Source organism: Triticum aestivum, chromosome 5A, assembly GCF_018294505.1.
Source record: "Triticum aestivum cultivar Chinese Spring chromosome 5A, IWGSC CS RefSeq v2.1, whole genome shotgun sequence".
Classification (NCBI taxonomy): Eukaryota; Viridiplantae; Streptophyta; class Magnoliopsida; order Poales; family Poaceae; genus Triticum; species Triticum aestivum.
In genome coordinates, this window is record NC_057806.1 from 513363629 (window position 1) to 513373478 (window position 9850).

Here is a 9850-nt window from a genome sequence, read left to right on the forward strand (position 1 = left end):
ATCGGTCGGTCAAACATGGTTTACTAGAGTAATTAGCACGCAGGATAATCCTAGCTTATGCACCCAAGAGACCTAGCAGACTGCTTACGTACAAATGTATGACCGGCCAAGGTTTACTAGAGGACTGCTGTCCTTTTTTCGCGTAGAATGTATGACCGGCTGACTGGTTGTACGTGTCTCCACCTGTCGAGTTAAGAACATTATTATATGATTCGGGCAAATCGTCAAGTCAAGACGTCAAGTATGACACACAATCTCGTGCCGGCGCTGATCGAAAACGTTGAGGCTCTTTATACTCTACCTAACGGCAACGAGCGGCGAGAGGAGAAGTTTTAGCGTGCTTTCGCGCCGAAAATGTGCAGATTCTCGTTTGAAGTCACGCTTTACCAAACATTGACCCGAACATTTATACAACTTGCAAAGCCTTATGTATTCCTCCCGTTCCTTTTTACTCTGCATATAAAAACTGTCTAAAGTCAAACTTCATAAAGTTTGACCATATTTATGTGAAAAAATATCAATATTTACCATGCTAAAGTTATACAATATAGAAATTTACCGACTACACCTACGTAACTTGTATGAAGCTTTAAGTAATCCTTCCAACCAATTAATCTCCCCCCCCCCCCCCCTCCTCCCCCATCCGATTTTCAGGGGGGTGGGCGAATCCCTCTCCCGACACCCAATAATAACCCCCTAAGTTGGACAGCCCGTTTGCTTATGTATCTTTTTAAGGTATGTCTAGCATTGCCCCTCATTTTCTAGCTTCCTTGTTTAACTTACCATGCATGCACCAGCATATGCAGGCCTGTATATTTCTTTAGCATAAACTTTTCTTTCCTGCACTTTTGCCAAATTCGCCGCCTCTAATGAATCATGTTTATGCAATGCCAAAACACCAGTGACCATTATACATACGAGTGCCCTAATGCGAAAGTACTCCAAAATTAGTGTGGTGGGGCTTTTAATAAAACAAATATTACTTGTGGGGCTTATCTGGCATTTGGTGTCGTGGACGTAGCACGTGAGGAAAAAGAGACCGAGGTAACTTTGGCTTTTAACCTTTTTTTCTTGCGCGCGTTTGGACTTGGTTAAGTGGGTTAATTAGCGATGGGGTGTAAGTTCAAAAAAAAAGATAGCGATGGGGTGAACAAAGCTTGATGTACCAAAATTCCAGTTTGAGCGACCCCTATACCGGCTGATATGTGTCAACCCAAAGACACGAGATCGGTCCGTCAAACATGGTTTACTAGAGTGATTAGCAGGATAATCCTAGCTTATATGCGTGCATCCAAGAGACCTACTATACTACTCCCTCCGTTCCAAAATAGATGACCCAACTTTGTACTAAAATTAGTATAAAGTTGGGTCATCTATTTTGGAACGGAGGGTAGACTACTTACGTACAGACCCGAAATGTCGCATATCTAGGTTTGGTTGTTGGCATGTCGCAAACAGACAAAAAGAATTTGGAATTGGACGACTGCTGTCTCTTTTTTCACGCAGAATGTGTGACCAACTGACTGTACGCGCGTGTCCCCACCTGTCTAATTAAGTACATTATTATATGATTATTATCCGCTCGGGCAAATTGTCAAGTCAAGACGTCAAATATGACACACGAACGCTGACCAAAAACGTTGACGATCTTACTCTACCGAACGAGGAGTGTGTTGAAGTCACGCCTTCCAAACATTGACCCGAGCATACGACATGCAAAGCTCTATGTACTTACTCCTTTAGGGCGTTTTCAAAGCGGACTCTCAAACCGCCCGTAACTGTACGGAGCACATGATCAGAACGCGGTTTGCTATCCAACGCAGGCTATAACGGTACGTTGAGATATCCGGACATATTTTTTTGGCAAACCAGAGAGAAACGTGAAGCTTTGCGAGAGTCCAGACAGCAGCCACGTAGGCCTCCAACGCCTTCGGCCCACCCAAAACCCTTTTCGGACCCTGCGCCTCCATCCTTCCTTTTTCTTCTCTTGCCTTCGTCGTCGCTCCGCCACCCCGGCCGCCATGCCACACCCCTACCAGAACTCTATGTCTCCGTCACCTCCGGCGTTCCACCCGGGCCCCACCCCGCTTCTCCTCCGTCGTTGTTTCACCCCTTTCCTCCGACTGCCCCGCCAGATACCATCCGCTACTACTATACTCACCATGCCCGACAACTGTTCGATGAATTGCGGGAGCTAAAAAAGTTGTCCATGCTTCTTTCAAGCAATGGATTTGGATTTGGAGTACATACACGAGCACTATGTCGAGTCATCTGATGACTCGTCCGATGAAGAGGACTATACGGATGAGACGGCGACGATGCAGGCAATCCTTGAAGACGCGAAGCGTGTGGAGGAGCGTGTTCTCAATTTCAAGGGTTCCACCAAGAATCATCAAGTGCTCAACCGCAACAGGGCGCGCGGCCATTTGACACTGATGAACGACTACTTTGCCCCCGTTGCACTATTCGTTGACTATTTTCACCAGCGTTTTTGGATGCGCAAGACTGTCTTCAATCGTTTGTACTCTGGCGTCTGGTCCTATGATGACTACTTCATCTTCAAGAAGGACGTCGTGGGAAGTTTTGGGTTCTCTGGCTATCAGAAGTGCACAGACGCACTGCGAATGCTTGCATATGGCATGGTCGCTGATTTGTAAAACGTGTACCTACGGATGTCTAAGAGCACATGCGGAGATGCCATTGGTAGGTTTGCAACTGTTGTGGTCGAGGTGTTTGGACCTCAGTACATGCGAGAACCAACGGTGGCAGACGCTGAGAGGCTCTTGAAAATCTCAGAACCAAGAGGGTGGCCATGCTTGCTGGGTCTCTTGACTGCATGCATTAGAAGTGGAAGAACTGCCCGCGGCTTTACAAGGGCAATGCCAAGGTCATGTTAAGAAGCTCATCATCATTTTTAAAACAGTTGCATCACGTGAGCTTTGGATTTCGCACTCTTTTTTTGGCATGCTCGGGTCTCACAATGGCATCAATGTGCTGTAGCGATCATCATTCTCGAGGCTGGCTGAAGGAAAAGCTCCTCCCTGCCACCATACTGTCAATGGACATGAGTATAACTTGGGCTACTATCTAGTTGATTGCATCTATCCTCTGTGGGCTATCTTTGTCAACACCATCTCTAACCTAGTTGGCTAGAAAAAGTCTCACTTTGCCCAAAGACAAGAAGCGGTTAGAAAGGATGTCGAGAGGGCATTTGAAGTTCTACAGGCATGTTTTGCAATTGTTCGTGGATATGCTAAATAATGGGATCCGGAGACCTTGTGGGAGGTGATGACATGTTGTGTGATCAGTCACAACATGATCGTCGAGGATGAGGGTGAGGATGCTGCGACAGCTCTAGAATTTGAGAACATGGGTGATCCTATCGAACTTCCATGCCAGAATCGGCCACATTTGAAGAGTTTACTCAAATGCATCAAAAATTCAGCATCGGGCAACTCACAAATAGCTGAAGGAAGATCTGATTGAGCATCTGTGGACGGTTAAAAGGGGACAACAATGTTGGAATATAATATTTAAACATTTTTGAATTTGAACTAGTGTTGCACACAACTATTTGAACATCGGTAGTCTATGTTGCGGCTATTTAAACGTGCAAGACTTTCAAAACAAACAGGGAAGCCGGATGTATGCAAGCAGCGTTGGATGGCCGGCTCTCGCGTTCGTGTCCATAGACTAGTGCCCCCAATCCGCGGACGGATGTGGGAGGAAATTTATGGATCGGCATTGGAGATGCCCTAAAAAACATGTGGTTATTGCATGTCAAACTTGGAATTGGACGACTGATGTCTCTTTTTTCACGCAGAATGTGTGACCAATTGGCAACTGGCTGTACGTCCTGTCTAATTAAGTACATTATTAAATGATTATATCCTCGGGCAAATTGTCAACTGAAGGCGTCAAATAGTTTTTTTATGCAATACAGACGCTAACGCTCATATGTACGTGCATACTCTTACCCCTATAAACACACACACCGTACCGCTATGAACACCTTCGAGAGACTGAGCTGGCATATCATCTTCAGATTTTACGAAGTCACCGTAGGCATCTTGTAGTTGACGGAAACGTCTCCTATTCTCCTCTCACTGAACACGCATTGCTGAAAATATTAAAATAAATCCAGGATAAATACGAGCATCAAAATATAAATTCTGATGGGCTGAGATACCACTATCCATCTAGTCATTCAACTACAGGTTGGTTTGCAAGGTGTCAAATAGTTTATGGACGACAGAGTCAGCTAAGCATTTGATCAGATCTTATGCTTGAATTTGCACGTTTAGATCATCAGTTTTGCTAGAACTTATCTAGATGAGATTTAATTTGGTCTCATTCATTTTTTATAGCCATTGAATGTGGTGCTATAAGATGCGTGTGTGCTGACATGGGTTGTATCCGTTCTTGTTTTCCAGATGAATGAGACCAAATTACGTCTCATCTAGATGAGTTCTAGGTACTCTCTTAGATCATCGGTCGTGCAAGGAGTGTCTCTTGAATAAAGTAGTTTCGCGCGCCTAAAAAACGTGCAGATTTTTCTTGTGTGAAAAGTCACGCTGTCCAAACAATACAACATGCAAAGCTCTATGTACTTACTGCTTTACCACGTACTGGACCGGCCACGGCCAGAGAGTTGAGACTTGAGAGCTGTGACCTTTGATCGAACACCTTTGCGGCAGCCCAGTCAAACGTGCGCATGTATGAGCCAGGGGCGGCCGGGTCAAAAGTCTCAGCCATGCGGCCCCTATATATGTCGCCACTGGCACCATCGAACGAGCAAACCGTACAGGCAGCACAAGCACTGCGGCAGCCACCTAGCTAGCAAACTCCTCGTCGCCGGTCCGACTTCAGTGCACGGAGCTCGAGCTCGCTAGCCAGCAATGGAGGTGAAGGTGCTGAGCTCCAGGCTCGTCAAGCCGGCCTACAAGGCCGGCGCTCCGGCCACGGAGTACATCCCTCTGTCCGTCTTCGACACGGTCACGTACCAGATCCAGATGGCCATCATCTACGCCTTCGCGCCGCCCGCGCCGTCCACCGCCGCCATCGAGAAGGGCCTCGCGGCCGTGCTCTCCCAGTACCGCGCGTTCGCGGGCAAGGTCGGCGAGTCCCCCGACGGCGCGCCGGCCGTGGTCCTGAACGACCGCGGCGCGCGCCTCGTGGAGGCGTCCGTGGACGCCGACCTCGTCGACATGGCCCCGGCCAAGCCCACGCCGGCGCTGCTCAAGCTGCACCCGGACCTGGACGCGGAGCACCAGGAGGTGGTGCTGCTGCAGCTCACGCGGTTCCGCTGCGGCTCCCTCGCGGTCGGGTTCACGTCCAAGCACGTCGTCGCCGACGGCCACGCCACCAGCAACTTCCTCGTCGCCTGGGGCCGCGCCACCAGGGGGCTGCCCATGGGCCTCCCGCCCGTGCACCACCAGAAGGACCTCTTCAAGCCGCGCTCCTCGCCGGCTCGCCCGGAGCACGACCACCGCAGCAGGGAGTACCACCGGCCGTCGCCCGCCGCCGGCCATCACCACGGGGACGACGGCGCCGAGAGCAACATCGTCATCCACAAGGCGCACTTCACCAAGGACTTCATCGCGGGGCTCCGCGCCAGGGCGTCGGAGGGGCGCGGGCGGCCGTTCAGCCGGTTCGAGACCATCCTGGCCCACCTCTGGCGCACCATGACGCGGGCGCGGGACCTGAGCCCCGGCGAGGCGACGTCGATCCGGATATCCGTGGACGGGCGGCACCGGCTGGGGAAGCCGGCGGAGTACTTCGGCAACCTGGTGCTGTGGGCGTTCCCGCGAGCCACGGTGGGCGACCTGCTGGGCCGGCCGCTGAAGCACGCGGCGCAGGCGATCCACGAGGAGGTGGCGAGGGTGGACGGCGGCTACTTCCAGTCGTTTGTGGACTTCGCGGCCTCCGGCGCGGCGGAGAAGGAGGGGCTGGCGCCGAGCGCGGTGCTCAAGGACGTGGTGTGCCCGGACGTGGAGGTGGACAGCTGGCTGACGTTCCCGTTCTACGAGCTGGACTTCGGGACGGGGAGCCCCAGCTACTTCATGCCGTCCTACTTCCCCACGGAGGGGATGCTGTTCCTGGCGCCGTCCTACCTCGGCGACGGCAGCGTCGACGCCTTCGTCCCCGTGTTCCGGCACAACCTCCAGGCCTTCAAGGAATGCTGCTACTCCATGGAGTAGGTGTGTGGCCATGCATGCATGGTCTAGCTAGCCAAGAATGGAATCCACCGGTGCAAGGAAGAAGAAAGAATGTTACTACTACGTGCGAGAGAGATGGAACTGCCACTACAGGAAAATTCCGTTTTCCCGTGTGTTAGCCTATAAGCCGTGAGCTATTTATCGGATACTCGGCTTGTATGTCCACTAAACCGAGTGTGAGATAAATAACACCCGGCAAACAAAAAGCACTCGGCTTATAATGTCTTGTAAGTCGTATGCCCCGAAAAGCCCTCGGCTTCCATAATGCACACGGTATTTATACAAAAAAGCACTCGGCTTATAATGCACACTCGGCAAACATATTTGCCACGTGTCTACAATGAAGGTCGTTGACGGCGTCGTCACGGAGCAGCTTATAAACCGTGCGCCCCATCATGGCTCTCGGCTTATACGCCTTATAAGCCAAGTGCTTTCGTCAGACACACGGCTTACATGTAATATAAGCCGAGTGCTTCCTGAATACACTCGGCTTATCCTTTGCAAAAAATTTGCAAGAACATAAGTTTTAAAATGATTTTGGTTGCATATATATTTACCATTTAAATATTATTTATTTTTTCTCTTTCACACTCATTCTGTCCCGACAGTTTTCATGACCCTTATTTTCCTTGCCCTCAATTTTCCCATCTCTCTCCATTTATCCTTGAATATTATTTCGGCATGTCATCATGGTCTACTGTAACACAAACCACGAGGAGTTAACCCCGGTCAAACCCCTCTCGAGCCCAGTCAAAGGAGGTCGCGCAGGCCTTTGCAGATCGGTTCATCTCTGAAAGCCGTGCGAGGGAGAGTCAAAAGAGCACACCCACATGCGTCCCAAATATATGCATGAAAGTGTTGTGTGATGTATACATACCCAATGCAACATTTGATGCGAAACTTGCCTCATAAACACGAAAAATACCGCATAAAGGTTCTGCACCTGTAGAGGTGCTGCACTTAGTACTACCGGTGAGGAATCTTGAGAAGGTATGTGCACAAACTTGGTGTGGCATGTCACGATGACCTACCGTAACGCAAACCAAGTAGAGTTCACCCCGGTCAAACCCCTCTCGAGTCCGGTCAAAGGCGTAGATCGCGTGGGCCTTGTGGATTGACTCATCTCTGAAAACCATGCGAGGGAAGGTAGTAAGAGCACACCCACAAATAGGTGGTCCAAATATATACATGCAATGGTGGTGTGATGCTTAAACATCCAACACTCAACTTTGGTGTGGCATTTGCCACACAAACACGACAATCTTGTAGGAAGGATATGCACATACAGTGTTAGCATGGTCTATCATAACACAAAACCACGAGGAGTTCACCCCAATCAAACCCCTCTCGAGTCCAGTCAAAAGCGTAGATCGTGCAAGCCTTGCATATCGGTTCATCTCCGGAAATCGTGCGAGGGAGGGTTGGAACAACACACCCACCTGCATGTGGTCCAAATATATGTATTAAAGGGTGGTTTGATGTTTAAATATCCAGTACACAACTTTCTTGCAACACTTGCCACACAAAACACGACAGCCCCACGGGAAGGTTATCCACCTACAGTGTTGGTGCCGCACTTGGCACCGCCGGGAGGGAATCTTGTGAAGTCGTGCGCTCAAAATTATTCTAGCATGTCACCATGGTCTACCGTAACACAAACCAAGAGGAGTTCACCCCGGTCAAATCCCTCTTGACCCCGGTCAAAGGCGTAGACCATACGGGCCTTATGAATTGGCTCATATCGAAAACCATGTGAGGAAGGGTCAGAAGAGCACACCCACCAACATGTGGCCCAATTATATTTATAAAGGGGCGGTGTGATGTCTAAATACCCAATACAACACTTTGATGCGATACTTGCCTCACAAACACGACATTATCGCAGAAAGGTTCTGCACCAATAGAGATGTTGTAGTTAGTATCGCCGGTGGGGAATCTTGAGAAGGTATGTGCACAAACTTGGTTTGGCATGTCAACATGACCTACCGTAGCACAAACCAAGTAGAGTTAACCCCATTCAAACCCCTCTCGAGTCCGATCAAAGTCGTAGATCGCGCGGGCCTTGAGGGTCGACTCATCTCTGAAAACCATGCGATGGAAGGTCGAAAGAGCACACCCACCTTCATGTGGTCCAAATATATGCATGAAAGGGTGGTGTGATTCATAAACATCCAGTACTAAACTTTGGTGCAGCATTTTCCACACAAACATGACAATCTTGTGGGAAAGATATGCACCTAAAGTCTCGGTGTCGCACTTAGCGCCGGCGGGAGGGAATCTTGTGAAGGCATGTGCTCATACTGAAGGAAATATGCCCTAGAGGCAATAATAAAGTTATTATTTATTTCCTTATAATCATGATAAATGTTTATTATTCATGCTAGAAGTGTATTTACCGGAAACATAATACATGTGTGAATACATAGACAAACAAAGTGTCACTAGTATGCCTCTACTTAACTAGCTCGTTAATCAAAGATGGTTATGTTTCCTAACCATGAACAATGAGTTGTTATTTGATTAACGAGGTCACATCATTAGCAGAATGATCTGATTGACATGACCCATTCCATTAGCTTAGCACCCGATCGTTTAGTATGTTGCTATTGCTTTCTTCATGACTTATACATGTTCCTATGACTATGAGATTATGCAACTCCCGTTTACCGGAGGAACACTTTGGGTACTACCAAACGTCACAACATAACTGGGTGATTATAAAGGAGTACTACAGGTGTCTCCAATGGTCGATGTTGGGTTGGCGTATTTCGAGATTAGGATTTCTCACTCCGATTGTCAGAGAGGTATCTCTGGGCCCCCTCGGTAATACACATCACATAAGCCTTGCAAGCATTACAACTAATATGTTAGTTGTGAGATGATGTATTACGGAACGAGTAAAGAGACTTGCCGGTAACGAGATTGAACTAGGTATTGGATACCGACGATCGAATCTCGGGCAAGTAACATACCGATGACAAAGGGAAAAACGTATGTTGTTATGCGGTCTGACCGATAAAGATCTTCGTAGAATATGTAGGAGCCAATATGGGCATCCAGGTCCCGCTATTGGTTATTGACCAGAGACGTGTCTCGGTCATGTCTGCATTGTTCTCGAACCCGTAGGGTCCGCACGCTTAAGGTTACGATGACAGTTATATTATGAGTTTATGCATTTTGATGTACCGAAGGTTGTTCGGAGTCCCGGATGTGATCACGGACATGACGAGGAGTCTCGAAATGGTCGAGACGTAAAGATTGATATATTGGAAGCCTATATTTGGATATCGGAAGTGTTCCGGGTGAAATCGGGATTTTACCGGAATACCGGGAGGGTTACCGGAACCCCCCGGGAGCTATTTGGGCCATAGTGGGCCTTAGTGGAAAAGAGAAGGGGCTGCCCTAGATGGGCCTGCACGCCCCCCCCCTTCCCCTAGTCCTATTAGGACTAGGAGAGGTGGCCGGCCCCCTCCTCCTCTTTTCCCCTCCGAGGAATCCTAGTTGGACTAGGATTGGAGGGGGAATCCTACTCCTAGTGGGAGTAGGACTCTCCTGCGCCTCCCCCCCTTGGTCGGCCAGCCTCCCCTCCTCTCCTCCTTTATATACGGAGGCAGGGGCACCTCTAAATACAC

At 49.1% G+C, this 9850-nt stretch overlaps 1 protein-coding gene across 1 annotated transcript; it reads left to right on the forward strand.

The window, feature by feature from the left end:
• The first annotated feature begins 4898 nt into the window (after nucleotides 1-4898).
• LOC123107434 (putrescine hydroxycinnamoyltransferase 3-like) lies at nucleotides 4899-6420 on the forward strand. The gene has a single exon (XM_044529422.1). The coding sequence runs from the start codon at nucleotides 4899-4901 to the stop codon at nucleotides 6198-6200; it is 1302 nt and encodes a 433-aa protein (XP_044385357.1). The 3' UTR covers nucleotides 6201-6420.
• Nucleotides 6421-9850: the final 3430 nt, after the last annotated feature.

Excerpts from the sequence above, each read along its gene's own strand:
- LOC123107434 (XM_044529422.1), top strand. The coding sequence starts at position 4,899 with ATGGAGGTGAAGGTGCTGAGCTCCAGGCTCGTCAAGCCGGCCTACAAG.